The sequence below is a fragment of the Apodemus sylvaticus genome, chromosome 5, assembly GCF_947179515.1.
Source record: "Apodemus sylvaticus chromosome 5, mApoSyl1.1, whole genome shotgun sequence".
Classification (NCBI taxonomy): domain Eukaryota; kingdom Metazoa; phylum Chordata; class Mammalia; order Rodentia; family Muridae; genus Apodemus; species Apodemus sylvaticus.
Genome location: NC_067476.1, coordinates 163,539,818 through 163,554,461, shown reverse-complemented (window position 1 = coordinate 163,554,461; position 14,644 = coordinate 163,539,818). Strand labels below are relative to the sequence as shown.

General features: G+C 52.3%; 1 protein-coding gene across 1 annotated transcript; it reads left to right on the top strand.

Annotated features, from left to right (window-relative positions):
- The first annotated feature begins 3,867 nt into the window (after positions 1-3,867).
- Gata5 (GATA binding protein 5) lies at positions 3,868-14,302 on the top strand. Its single transcript, XM_052181600.1, has 6 exons — positions 3,868-4,771; positions 6,138-6,313; positions 10,802-10,927; positions 11,385-11,472; positions 11,882-12,003; positions 12,336-14,302. The coding sequence occupies exons 1-6, from the start codon at positions 4,228-4,230 to the stop codon at positions 12,489-12,491; spliced, it is 1,212 nt and encodes a 403-aa protein (XP_052037560.1). The 5' UTR covers positions 3,868-4,227; the 3' UTR covers positions 12,492-14,302.
- Positions 14,303-14,644: the final 342 nt, after the last annotated feature.

Sequence of the window (14,644 nt, the reverse complement as noted above, 5' to 3'; positions counted from 1 at the left end):
AAGCAGGGCAAGAAGCTGAAGAAAGTAGCAGGAAAGTAAACTCGCTTTCCCCACCCTAAGAAGTTGGCAGCAGTACTTACTGAAGGTATAGCCCTGCATACTGGAGACCTCCCTGGACCCCCGGGGCTTCCATAGAAGGCAAAGGAGGCCCCCGGGCCTTTTCACAGCAATCTGAGCTCTCATAGAGAAAGGCAAGAGTAATGGGGTGCCTGTGGGTGGACCTGGGGGGAGCCAGTCCAGTCCCAACTCTGCACCCTGCTTTCAGGGGTTACCCCCAGGTTGGACTAAGGCCACCTCTGTCTGCACTCAAAGCCCAGTGACCACAAGCAGTGCACCAGTGTAGAGGCAAGGTGTGTGTAAGAGGGGCTCCACCTGGAGGCAATCCTTAAAAGGTCCCCTGTCCCAGGCTGTTCTCACTGCAGAGGGCAAATGTCCCTGTAAGAGCAAATACAGCCAAAGTGTGATGCAGACCCCAGACGCCTAAAGACAGGCCAGGGTCCCTCTAGGGAGTCAGTCTAGAGGCCCTGACGCCCTCTTATCCCCCTGAACAATAGGATTGTTTTCTTTTCCTTCGATAAATGTGTCTGCATTAACAGTTCCCAAGCTCTGCAGTGGGGAGGGGGTGGCTGTTAGGCAAGTGACAGCTGGAAATAAAACCCAGATCCTGTCAGGCTGGCAGGAGGTCCCTCTCCCAGTCCTCCAATTTGGCCACTTGGGGCTCTCATGGTCACAATGCCCCACCCTCTTAATCCAGGGATCATGGATTAAACTCAGTTCTGATTTGTCACAGGGTAACATACATGCCAGCCCCTCATCTCTCTAAGAGAATACAGGATCCTTATCTCAAAGAGCTGTCCTTTCTCCTTACCTGGCTCAGTCAGGTCTGCCTGTTAGGCCAGGGAAGCCCAAAAGGCTGGCTGAGGAGTCACCATAGCTAGTCAAGGCAGAAGCGCCCACCTGCCTGCCTGCCCTACTGTTTGGCCCTTGGCGCTCTGGTGCCAGGCCCTGCTCATCCACCCACCTGGCCAGCATTCGCCAGCCTCTACGGGAGCCTGCTGAGGGCCTGCCACAGGCACACCCCAAGGCAGTTGCTCGGATGCCTAGTCCCACCAATCCCTCCCTGAAGCCACTGTGAGAGGCAAGTGCTATTACCACACAAAGAAAAAGGGCTAGCCAATGCTATAAAGTCTTGCCACAGCAAAGCTGAGTCCCCTGCAGAGTCCAGATGCTTCTTGTCCGTGCTCTACCCTGCTTCCCTCAAAGCTGACTTTGGGACTCATCGTCTGCTGAAAGCCTGATAGGAACACATAACAATCGTCAGTGTAATGCGCGAAATGAGGCACGGGAATAATGTGGACCCTGAGGAGTCCACCCTCATAGGAGTTCCGTGAACAGTGAAGAGAGGAAACTCTCTTCTGGTCGGGAAAAAGCAACAGAGAAAGTCCTGTGGATAGAGAAACAACCACAGGGCTGGTGGTTCAGGCGTTGGTTCCCTCCTGGAACTGGTAAGCAGGATCATGGCATCAGAGTTGACCTAGAGTGGGGGGTGGGGGGGTGGGGGGTAAGAATAAGATCAAGCTAGAAAGACCTAGGGTTTGTGGTTTGATCTGACACTCCTCCTTCTTTGCCTCAAGCAGAAGGGTCCCGTTAAAGGGTCAGATATTGTTACAGCCAGTGACCCACCACTGTGAGGCAACCTGATCTGGGCAAAGGACACCCTGCAGCCACTTCTGCCCCTACCCTCTGAACAGATGAGCCTCCTTCCTGTCTGTGGGACCAAGCCTCCAAGGAGCCTGAGATGGGTGGATCTCCTCCCCTTTCACAAAATCTACACAGACCAGCAGTCCCACCTTAATTCTTCACTTGTCTGAATCAGCATGTTGAGTTACTAGTTGTGTGGCTTTGGGTAAGTTAGTTTTGTTCCTCTGTGTGTAAACAGGAATAACTTCATCTGCCTCATTAAGACTGAGGTAACAGGGCTGGAGAGACAGCTCAGCAGTTAAGAGCACTAACTGCTTATCTGAAGGTCCTGAGTTCAAGTCCCAGCAACCACATGGTGGCTGACCACCATCCATAATGAGATCTGATACCCTCTTCTGATGTGTCTGAAGACAACTACAGTTTACTTATGTATAACAATAAATAAATCTTAAAAAAAAAAGACAGGTAACAATAAAATATGTTCATAGAACAAAACCAGCACCTGTGGGTCTTTCCACATGGGCTTCACTGAGTTTATCCCACACAAAATGTCCAAGTCCTTCTAGGTCCACCCCTCCAGGACCCTAGATCTACTACTGATTCTCTGGGGAGAAGAGGATTCAGTCCCCAGCAAGTGAGTCTCCCCACTTTTCATCCTGGACTTGGTGGACTGCAGGGGGAAATCTTCCCAATTCATTTAAACATAATCAGGAGGAGGCTGCAGTGCTGTGCTGCCCACTGGCCAGTGCCAACAGCACACAGCAGTCTCCCAAGATGGGCACCTGGATGTCCTTTCTGCACCAGGGCACTTTGCAAAAAGGAGGACCTGCACAGGGAAAGCCTGAAGAGTTCTAATGAGAAGGGATGCCAAGAGTGGAGACCGGAGTATTGCGCATCCCACAGAAAGGAGAACCATGAAGTCAGTGCTGGGAGCATCACCCGAGAGCCCTGACCCAGTCCCCACCTCAAGGAGGGAGGAAAAGGAGAGGCCGGGCGAATGCAGTGGGAGGTAGTTTGAAGCAGGAAGCACTGTCAAGCTACCCTTCCCAGAACTCCTCCAAGCCGGCTTCTGCTCTGCACCCCCAGGGCTCAGATTCCGGAGCTTGTTGTCAGGACAGTCTGTACCATCCCCAGGCCCAGGATACCCCCTTCACTTCCACTCATGACTCACAACTAGATCTCCACATGCTGAAGACAGCACCGGACGGACCCCAGTGTGCAGACAATGCTCAGCTCCTTTCTGACTAACTAATCCCGCGCTGAGCAGCAGAAACACTGGACATTGACTCCAAGCTTAGCCCGTGTGTTTCCCTTATCGGGAGCTCTCCTGCCTCGCCCACATATCAGTCTGCACACCCCTGGACCAGCGAGAGCAAGTGAGAAACATTCACTGCAATCTTCGAGCCTTCAACCCTCCTGGGCTACTGCACCGTCTGGGCGCTCTCCATCTGGAACTCCCGGTAAGCAGGAGGACAGAAGTCACAACGAAACTGAACTAGGTACTCTAGCACCAGTCTCCTAGGAGTTTCCAGTGCCCGAAAGAGACTCTTGCCAAGTTCCTCAGCCTGTGAAAGCTGTGGTACTTGGAGTCTACCAGTCTTCTATTGAAGCTTTAGGAACTACATCACTCCATTCAGAGTTTGCTGGAGTCCCTCCAGAGTAGTCCTGCTTGTTCAAAAACTCAGTAGACGGTGGGGTTCCTGTGGACTTCGAGTCATTGCTTATGAACAAAACACCAAGTAAGAGAATAGTGCCCCCAAGCCCTGCGGTTCCCATCAAAGCTAGATCCCCACGTAGGTTCGGGAGTATAGGGTGGATCAAGCGCGGGCCAACATGGCTCCAGCACCTTGTGTCCCTAGGCTCAGTAGGGCCTCAGCCACAGGACACTAAACCAGCTTTGGGCCGGAGCTCGGAATAGACGTGGGGCTAGGACTGGCACCCGTGACCGTAGCAACAGAGTTCGAGACGGTTCAGAGCTGCTGCCGTCCCAGGACTGCGGCGCTCAGCCTCCTCCCACTCCCTGCGTTTGTTCGGGCTCAGCTGAGGGTTTGCCGGTGCGCTGTGGTCTCAGAGCCCGACCGCTGAGCCTGTTCGGGTCACGTGGCACTGCGGCCGGAGCCCGGGCGCTGACCCTGAGCGGAGGGAGGGACCGACTCGAAGAGGGAAGGGGCGGCTCGGCGGGGGCGGGGCAGCCCAAGTTCCCGGGATTCCCTACAGAGAGGCTCCATGAAGACCCAGTCTACCACCCACCGGTCACCGCCCCTAGGCCAGCACCGCACCTTCCTGTGAGGGCTTTGGCTGGCGATCTCTGCAAAGCAAGGACCTCATTCCTGGGGTCCTGCGCCTCATCTAAACTCATTTCACCCAGAGGATTCCGGGACCTGCGCCGGTGAAGCGACTTGGAGTGTGCAAACTGAGCAGCAGCACCTGCCCGAGGCGAGTGCAGTAACTGATGGAGGGGCCCCAGTGATCCTGTCCTAGACGCCTGTCTTTCTTCTCTGCCGGTCAAGCTCGCGCGGGGGGAAAATGTACCAAAGCTTGGCGCTGGCCCAGAGTCCCGGCCAGGGCACCTACGCCGACTCTGGATCCTTTCTGCACTCTTCCGGAGCCGGCTCCCCGGTGTTCGTGGCACCCACTCGCGTGCCCTCCATGCTGCCGTACCTGCCTTCGTGTGAGCCGGGCTCGCAGCCTCCCGCGCTCGCCGCGCACTCTAGCTGGACGCAAGCAGTTGCTGCTGATTCCTCAGCCTTCGGCTCCGGAAGCCCGCACCCGCCAGCCGCACACCCACCAGGAGCCACCACCTTCCCGTTCGCTCACAGCCCCCCGGGATCGGGCAGCGGCGGCAGCGCCGGGGTCCGGGACGGCGGCGCCTTCCAGGGCGCGCTGCTGGCTCGCGAACAGTACCCGACCCCGCTCGGGAGGCCCATGGGTGCCTCGTACCCTACAACCTACCCAGCATACATGAGTCCCGACGTAGCCCCTTCGTGGACCTCCGGACCCTTCGACAGCAGCATCCTGCAAGGTCTGCAAGGTCTCCCTGGTGGCCTCCCTGGTCGTAGGACATCCTTCGGTGAGTACCCGGCTGGGGCTGCACGGTGAACCTGGCTCTAAAACTAAGAGGCAGCAATAAACCCGCGCACTACGAAATGCGAAAATCCGAAATGCACTCTTCTGCAGTCAGGGCTCTTCCGCCTAGTCTGACCACGCAGATTCCCAACTAGAATTGGTAGGACAGAGGAACCTTCATGAAACACAATATGATGGGAAAACGCTCGATACAGAATTCTTTTTTCAGCACAATAGCAAGAAAATAATATATTTCTGCTTTTCACCCGACCAAACCCTAAAAAGCATTCTAGGTTATGTCGATTTGAAACCTACATTTAAAAGTTTTCATGGGAAGCTTTGGAAATTATTTTTGGTTTTAAGACAGGGTGTCATTACGTAGACCAACCTAGTTCCAAATTTGATGGCAATCCCCCTGCTTCAGCCTTCTAAAGTGCTGAGTTTACAGGCAGGCGCGGGGCTGAAAATGAATTTTATAAAGTTCAAAATAGTGATTATTTGATCAAGTCACGACAGTCATGTCGTTCTGTAACATTGGCATTCCATCTTGAGCGTTCCCTACCTCACAGGAGCATAGATTAGATTCCAGGTTGTTGAGCAGGGAATCATTTGTCTAGGTTTCTGAGTATTTTTGAGGAACAGACCCAGCAGGGGGCCTAGCTCTGTTGCAGCCTCGGGGCCTTATCTAGGCCATCCCTCCAAGAACTTGGAAGCTTGGGCCCCTGATTCACAGCCCCAGACTATTCTTAAGCTACTAACACATTTAGAAGGACAAGGGCAGCCCCTGTGCCGGATCCCCACCTCCAGACAGCAGATGACTGATTGATCCCTCCCTGCCCTGAGCCAATGTCTCACTGCTCGAATACAGTGTGTGACTGGCTAGAACTGTTTGCATATGAGTGGTCCCTAATGTCCCACTAATGTCTCTTCTGAGGGAGAACAGTGGGTGATCCCACAACAAAGGCCCTTGTAGAATCTCAAATCTGTCTCCCAATCCTCTGACCTTGACGCCTGTTCTCTTTTACACGGAGATCCTCGAGTGGGATGGGGTGGGGGGATAAGGCTCTGCCATCCATGTCCTTCTGCCTGCTTCCAAAACATATTAAAAATACAAAGGCTGGTGTGGAACCTAGTTAAGAAAGGGGCCATCTCAGGTATCTGCTTTAGAGTGTGGCTCATTTACACTCCAGCCTTATTAAAGCAGCCCTACCTAACAAGTTTCACTGAAAATAAAATATGATTAAGTATATAAATAAATACATTGCTTTTTAAATGAGTAAGTTTAAGACACAGGAGGTCAAGCACAGCAGACACCCTCAGGCATCCTGGTGGGGCAGAGGCCCCAGTCCACAAGCTTCTTGTCCCCACAGTACCTGACTTCTTGGAGGAGTTCCCTGGTGAGGGCCGGGAGTGTGTCAACTGTGGAGCCCTGTCTACACCACTCTGGCGCAGAGACGGCACCGGACACTATCTATGCAATGCCTGCGGCCTCTATCACAAAATGAACGGGGTCAACCGACCGCTAGTGAGGCCCCAGAAGCGTCTGGTGAGTGTGGCAGGGAGGGGCCAGGGCCACAAAGGGGATAAAAGGACTAGCTGGTTCCTACAAACTCAGCGGTGTCTGGGTTCCTGAAGAATGGGTTAAGGATTGAAGCACAGGCACTGTAGGCTGCCCAAGGCTCCTGGTTGGACCAGGCCAACTCATTTCCTCCTGGAGTTTGAAAATATCCAGGGAACCATCAGGATCCAGGCAAGGAGTCCTGATAGGGCCCTGGCTCAGGTCTCACAACCCACTGCAACATTGTAACCTTACAGCCCATTGCAGGTTACTTGGTACTTGGCATACAAGATCATTTTCGCCAGCGGTGGTGGCGGCACATGCTGCCACCCAGCACTCTGGGAAGCAGAGGCAGGCGGATTTCTGAGTTCGAGGCCAGCCTGGTCTACAGAGTGAGTTCCAGGACAGCCAGGGCTACACAGAGAAACCCTGTCTCAAAAAAACCAAAAACAAAAACAAAACAAAACACACACACAAAAAAAAAAAAAAACAAAAAAAAAAAAACAAAAGAAAAGAAAAAAGAGAAAAAAACAAAATCAAAAAAAAAAAAGATAAGTTTCAAAGCCACTTGCTACACAGTCACAGAATATCTCAGAATCAGTTTTGAGAATGAGTCTGCTCAGGATACATTATAATAACAAATACATCCCCTGGATACAGTCTCTGTGGGACCCTAAATGCTTAATCTTGCAGTGGGACTGTGTTGGTGGTACCTAGCCTGAGTATTAGAGGCCTCAGGGTGATCCAGCACAGATAAAGCTGAGGTACTTCCATGGTGGCGCTGTGTGCCTGAATGAGAGGGTCTTTGGATATGTGTCCTTGGGAAACACTTTCTGCCTGTGCTTCGAGGGTCTCTAAGAAACCAGGCTTCTGCCCTTTGCTTCGCTTGCTGGCTAAATCTTGTCTTCACTTTTGGTTCTTCTCAGTGCATAGCAGCACAGGTGTTGGAGATGTCAGGACTCAGGCTTGGGTCACCAGAAGTTACTGAGGCAGGCTGGAGAGATGGCTCAGTGGTTAAGAGCACCGGCTGCTCTTCCAAAGGTCCTGAGTTCAAATACCAGCAACCACATGATGGCTCACAACCATCCATAATGAGACAGCTACAATGTACTTACATAAATAAATCTTTTAAAAAAGAAGAAGAAGAAGTTACTGAGGCAGGAAGTATCTTAGCTCTGTCATCTCACAGGCCAACCTTCAAGTTCAAGTTATAAATATGTGTTTAGGTTGGAGTTGGCAGCTATGGAGGCTCATGGGTCTCAGACCTGGACAGGACTAGTCCTGAGTACCAGGTCCTCCTGTCTAAAGGTGTGAACCCCCACCACCACCACGAGTGTGAAATCTCTGCCTGGGAGTAGGCTTCTTACCCTCCAAGCTTCAGAAGGCCCCACGCCCATAACAGGCAGTGCCTGAGGACCGGGCCCAGTCTGTCGGGTATGTTGAAGGTAGTTCTGAGTCACAAACTTGGGGCTGTATATGCTCAGTGTTGAGGCCCTGAGAGATGGGAACAACCTGCTAAGCTCCAGGAGGCAGGTAGGATGCAAGAAGGGGCCTTAGGGAAGCAAGGCTTCCCTTCCTCTGAGCTGGGGTTTGGGATCTGCAGGCCCATTCTGCCCAATAATTTGCATCTTGCCATCTGAGGGGCCACCCCAGAGGCTACTGTGCCCTCCATGAGCTGCCCACCCTGGTCTCTGTGACATTCACTATCGAGGAAACCATAGAGACACAGCCCAGTCATGGAGGACTGCATCGCAGGCCTCAGAGTGCAGTCTCCCCAGGCAGCAGACCTGTCCCATCCCTTGCTTGACTCTGCCCACTCTCCTCTGTGCCAGGCTCTGCACTGGACACTCAGACACAGTGATAAACAAAGAAGAATCAGGCAAGAATCCTTGTCTGCTCTGGGGTAGAGTAATGGGGGTCCCTGGCCCCAAACCCACTCTTGTCACCACTCATACCCCCATCTCAGTTTTCTGTCAGCAGACAAGGGATAAAGTTAGACTGAATCTGCTATATCTGCTACAGGAGAGGGTTCCCTTGGAACCTTTCAAGTCTTGGCCTATCCCCAAGGCTCCAGTCGGCTCTCTCAGCCAATTTTGGGTAACTAGGTTCTGGACAAGGAAGCCACTCTGCAACACTTTGTATTGCAGCTTGCATTTTCAAACGGCTTCCCTGAATACATGACTTGCCCTCCAAGGTGGGCTCCAGTCACCTTCCCTGTGTGTCCACCTTGGCAGGACTACCTTTGCGCTCCAAGGCTGCTGTGTTTGGAGGACCCCAGTGTGTGGAGCCTGACACTTAATGTTGCTCTCCTTCAGGTGAACAGCCATTGAAGATGAACTTCTCTTGAAAAAAAAAAAAAAAGAAGAAGAAGTGCATGCAGGAGAGGCTGCCGGTTGACCAGGCTGCTGGCATAGACAGGGAGGAAAGGCAGATGGAGGATGGGGGGTGGGGGAGGGGGAGGGGGCATTGGGGTGTGGCAGATGGAGATATGCCCCAAGTGCTCAACAGAGAGAGAAGGTTCTGTCCACCTGGCTCCTCATTTTGCTGTGGTCCCTTGACATGTCTGAAACTTCCGTTTCCCTTCTGGGCAATGACTTCACAGTTGTGAAGTTTGAGGGAAAGGCAAGTACTCAGTTGGTTATGTTTTCCTACAATTTTAATTTTATAAAAGTAAAAGATATTCACCATAAAAGATCCCACCATGGTTTCCAGGCTTCTCTCTTGCACTTCTGGTGTGTGAAGATACGGTGTGTGCACCTTTCTTCCTATGTATGGTCTGCACATAGGCTACATACTTTTACCTCTGACCTGCCATGTCTCAGAAGGTTCCCATAGTTCCTAGCTGGTTCATGGAAGAAGAGAGGCCAGAGGCCAGGGCTCCCCTGAGTCTAAAGGTCCAGCAGGAACTGGCAACTGCAAAGTGCCAGGCACCTAGTTAAGTGTGATTCCCAGATAAAGACAGATATCTTACTAGTCATGTTCCAAGTACTGCTGAGGACAATCTTGTGGTCAGTGTTATAGAATTGTAGTTGAATTTTCAACCCTGAACCATAAGGGGACAGATGGGGATGAGGGTCAGATGTACTGTCCAAAGAGTACTGTCCAAAGTGGGGACAGAATAGTACTGTCTGGTGACAGTAGTGTCACAGCAAGGCTGGGCTGTGGAATTCAGGAAGGGCTTAGGGTCCAGGTGTTTAGATGGAGTTTTCAATAATAGGAACAAGATCCCATCACATACTGAACTATGAGCAGTGCAGGAAAGGTTCAGATCTCAGGCAGCTCAGGAGACATTGAGCTTGGTGAAGACAGTTGCACCCTCCGGGAGGATTCCCCAAATGCAGCACAGGAGGCTCATTCCTTGCTCCCCTACCAACTTTATTTAAAAAAAAAGATTTAATTTATCTATCTATCTATCTATTTATTTATTTATTTAATGTATATAAGTACACTGTAGCTGTACTGATGGTTGTGAGCCATCATGTGGTTGCTGGGAATTTTGAATTCAGGACCTCTGCTCGCTCTGATCAGCCTGCTTGCTCCGGCCCAAAGATTAATTTATTACTATATCTAAGTATACTGTAGCTGTCTCCAGATATACCAGAACCATCTTTTATGGATGGTTGTGAGCCACCACGTGGTTGCTGGGATTTGAACTCAAGACCTTCTGAAAAGCAGTCAGTGCTCTTAACCGCTGAGCCATCTCTCCAGCCCCATCCACAAACTTCATTATTTAGGCTCAGATTCCTGTGCCCAGCTTCCTTTCTAGCTCAGGACCCAAGTTCCCCAAACGCAAGGAAGTCTGGGGTCTCTGGTGGGATTTAAGAGTGTGAGATCAGGGGTCTCCAGGCACTGAGCACAGCAGGGGTGACACATAACAGATAGGAACCTGCACCCTCTACTTAATCCTCTGTGGGTACTGGGGATGCTGTGGGGTGTGGGGGGTGTTGTCAATGTGTGTTCTGAGCTCTTGGGAGACAGGTGTACAGGCGACCAGACAGCAGAATCCTGAGAGTTAACCTGTCCAGGCCTGACTTCCTGAGGACTCTGTGGCATTCAGGGTACTAATCCCCCACAGAGGTGCTGGATTAGGTCAACCTGGTTGTTGATCAACAATCAATAGCTGTATTTCTTCTACATTAGGCCTTCCTGGGCTCAGAACCCCACAACTAGACCCTGAAAGGTCTGTTACATCCCAGGGATGGGAAATGCCCAGAGGTAAAAGGATTAGTCCTGGGACCAGAAAGCCAAAGAGTCAAAGCTTTGTGGAGCAAAGGACATGATGCCTTGACAGACAGGCCCACGCAGGCCTCAAGCCTTCAGCACCCAAGCATCGCACTCATCCATGACCTGGCGGCTGGTAACTGCTGAGTCTAGCTTCCTTCCATCCAGTTAGTTGGCACTGATTGCACCAGAGTTCCCCCCTCAAGTCTGAGTTCCCTAATTTCTAGGCTCACCCCAGCTCACTTGTCCCCACAGTCCTCATCCCGTCGATCCGGCCTCTGCTGCTCCAACTGTCACACTGCCACCACCACCCTCTGGAGGCGCAACGCTGAAGGCGAACCAGTGTGCAATGCCTGTGGCCTCTACATGAAGCTCCATGGGGTGAGTGGCCAGGCATAGCTACCTCTACCAAGAATCACGCGGTTCCCCTCCTCCCCAGAGAGACAGGATGGCCTTTGGCTCCTGGCTTGAGCATGCTCTGGGAGTGTTACACATGTGCTGACTGTCTGCATACCCACTCCTCTGGGAGACCAAGCTGTTGCCTCCTCGTCTACTGTACAGACCTGCCCTGTACAGTAGGAGCTCCCCAGGGCTTTTCAGCCTAGGAGGGATGCTGGATGCCCAAATCTTGCCCTCTCTGCACTCTACCCCTGCCTCCCAACTCTCAGGCAGATGAAATAGCACCTAAGGGAAGCTGACTCAACAGGCCTGTGCCTGCAGGTCAGCCAGCATCTAAGAGGGGAATGGCTCTCCAGGGTAGTTCAGGAAGGTGACTGTGCAAAGGCCCAGGGGTGAGCAGAGACAGGAAGCAGTCGCCTACCCTTGCTGTCCCTGCCAGGTGCCAAGGCCACTGGCGATGAAAAAGGAGAGTATCCAGACGAGAAAACGGAAGCCGAAGAACCCTGCCAAAATCAAGGGCTCCTCAGGTAAGCAGGAAGCCAGGAGGGGCCACTCTCAGGGTTCCAAGTCTCATTCTAACCCAGTCTCTGATGGGCATCCTTAGCCTTGCTGGGGGAAGGGCACACGGACAGATGGGGGGTGGATGAAGCTACACCTGATCCTGCAGCATTCAGTAATGTGTGGCTTTAAGAAGTCTCTGAATCTTGGGAGTCAGAGGCAGGTGAATTTCTGAGTTTGAGGCCAGCCTGATCTACAGAGTGAGTTCCAGGACAGCCAGGGGTACACAGAAAAACCCTGTCTTGAAAAAAAAAAAAAGGAAGAAGAAGAAGTCTCTGAATCTTTCTGGAGAAGGACAGGAGAATTGACGGCTTGGCTTGGTGGGAAATATGATCAGATATGGCACCTTCTGTAAACATGCCCCCCTTTCCCTCGCAGGATCCACAGCAAACACCACAGCCTCTTCTCCCACTCTCCTCAACACAGAGAGCTCAGCCACCACTTTGAAGGATGCCAGTCTGGCATCTACAGTGTGTGCTGGGCCCACCATCACCTCCCAGGTAAGGAGGATGAGTCAGGGGAGTGCAAGAGATAGGTCCTCACATGTCTCTGGAAAACCTTGACTCTTCATCAACTCCAATCCCATCAGAGTCCCCAAGACCCCTCCCAGAGCTTCACTGTGCACACGGCCCTCAGACACCAATATGGTGGCCTCTTCCCAGGAGCTGTGTGTGGCATGGTCCAGGGGCCTGCGGGACTTACTAGTCCTGCTCTTCAGGGGACTCTTGTGCTCATTCTAGGCTCATGGGCTCTTGAGCAAATCACCCTGTGCCATGTGTCCCAGTCCCAGAGAGGTGGTAGGCTCCTCCAAACTCTGTTCCATCCCCTGCAGGCCTCCAGCCCAGCAGACGAATCCCTGGCCTCCAGCCATTTGGAGTTCAAGTTCGAACCTGAAGACTTTGCCTTCACCTCCTCGACCCTGAGCCCCCAGGCTGGTCTCAATGGGGTCCTACGTCAGGAGGCCTGGTGTGCTCTGGCCTTGGCCTAGGTGCTTGGGGAAACTGTCACCACAGAACATCCCAGGAACAGAAGTTAATTCCTGAACCTGCAGCCCCAGAGATCCCTCACCACTGTGCTGGGGAAATTTTCTGTGCTGTTTGCCTGGAGAAAGAAGCAGGCTGGTGGATGAAGGGTTGGAGCCTCAGCTGGGGTAGTAATGGACTCTCCAGACCCCTCACAGACCTCTCTGCAGCCAAGATGACTGGAGATACCCACCAATTACTTGAATTTAGTTCTTGACATCGATGGTCAAAATTTACAGTTTTGTAGCAGCTGGCAAAGGTTCACAGCATCCCACAGTAAAATCTGATCCAAGTGAAACAAACACAGTCCAGGCAGGCAATAAGAAACAGGGCCTCTGGGCCCTTGAGGTCTTCATTTCCCGTGTTTGACTCTGTACAGCTGAGAGAGTGCTCTCTTGCTTACGGACGCATGACTGCCAGAGACCAGTGTACAGGTTGAGCACCATACCAGGACACCACCCCAAGGTGGACACATCCCTCCAGCCTGTCATCACAGACTTCTGTATTTATTTGTTTGTTTCCAGATTGGGCAGTAGAGGGCCTTGTTCTGGCAATCTGTGTGCTAAGGCATTTGCTAGTGGGCAGACCCACACAGAGACACTGTTGGAATTGGGTGATGTATGACCTGTGGCCTGGCTCAGCCAACATCTCAACAGTTGGACACACAGCATGAAGCATCCTCTTCATGCCAGGTCACGTCAGCAGGTGGTGACTCTGCCCAGGGCCTGAAGGTCAGTTCTAAGGCCCTGGTGCGGGAAGGTGACAGGCGGTGGAAGGCAGAGGTGTTCTGTAGGCCACACTCCCATAGGTCTTAGCCCATTGGCTGCTTCCTGGACTTTTCAGGCTTCCACTCCCTGGTGAGGAAACCAAGAAGCAAGGGAGTCAAGGGGTCATCCAACCATAAAGGCCACCCCTAACCTGTCTCCCGTGTGGACCCTCAATCCTTCCATCCAGTTCAGCTTGAGGGAGAGGCAGTGGGTCCTGGTTAGAAGGGGATCAAGAGGCAGTAGCCTGCAGCATTTGCAGGCATCACAGGGGCAAAGGCAAGACATGCTCCTGTAACTAGCTACAAGTAGGCATACCGCACCACCCGTGTATCTGTGGAAGGCAAAGGCCTCGGTGTCTGTTATCACATCCCAGATACTGGAGTAAGGAGAGGGAGGGAACTAGAGACTGGACACAGGCAGCATGGTGTAAGTCATCTCCAAGCACCCACACTCCAAGTGTGCATAGATGTAGACCAGACCACAGCAGCTGCATGAGGCTGTGCACAAGGTCTAAGCTCCGTGTCCTCACCTGCAGTGCTGTTCCTAGGCGCTCCGTTTGTCCTAGCTTCAGTTTCCCCTGCTGTGATGAGAGAGGTGTCTGTGATCATATCCGTAACTCATGAACCTTTGAAATGATACAAGGCACTCACCAACCTAGGGAAGCTTCCTGGACACAGTCACAGTGCAAGGCACAAGACAGACAGGTGACACTCCCTTGGATGGAGAGGAAGGGAATTCAGGAGAGAGGGGTATGAAGATGTGAGATCCCTTCCATGTCGATTTCTCTGCCTTCCTCCCTTCCTCCCTTCCTCCCTCCCTTCCTCCCTTCCTCCCTTCCTCCCTTCCTCCCTTCCTCCCTTCCTCCCTTCCTCCCTTCCTTCCTTCCTTCCTTCCTTCCTTCCTTCCTTCCTTCCTTTCTTTTGTTTGCTTTGTTTTGCTCTGTTTTTTTTGAGACAGAGTATTACTATGTAGCTATGGCTGTCCTGGAACTCACTCTGTAGACCAGGCTGGCCTCGAACTCACAGAGACCTGCCTGCCTCTGCCTCCTGAGTGCTGGGATTAAAAGCATGAGCCACCATGCCTGGCTTCCTTTTGCTTTTTCATTTTTTGATTTATTTGCTTCATCCATATGAGTGCTTCGCCTGCACATATGTGCGTGTGCATGTGTGTGTGTGTGTGTGTGTGTGTGTGTGTGTGTGTGTGTATCACATGCATGCCTGGTGCCTTGGGATCCCTGGTGCTGGAGTTGCAGGTGGTTGGGAACCATCTTGTGAGTGCTGAGAACTGAATGGATCATCTGAAGAGGCAGTGAGTGCTCCTAACCGCTGAGCCATTTCTCCAGCTCCCTAATT

Excerpts from the sequence above, each read along its gene's own strand:
- Gata5 (XM_052181600.1), top strand. The coding sequence starts at position 4,228 with ATGTACCAAAGCTTGGCGCTGGCCCAGAGTCCCGGCCAGGGCACCTAC. Across the intron at positions 10,928-11,384 it reads TCTACATGAAGCTCCATGGG|GTGCCAAGGCCACTGGCGAT; the intron begins GTGAGTGGCCAG and ends TGTCCCTGCCAG. Across the intron at positions 12,004-12,335 it reads GGCCCACCATCACCTCCCAG|GCCTCCAGCCCAGCAGACGA; the intron begins GTAAGGAGGATG and ends CATCCCCTGCAG.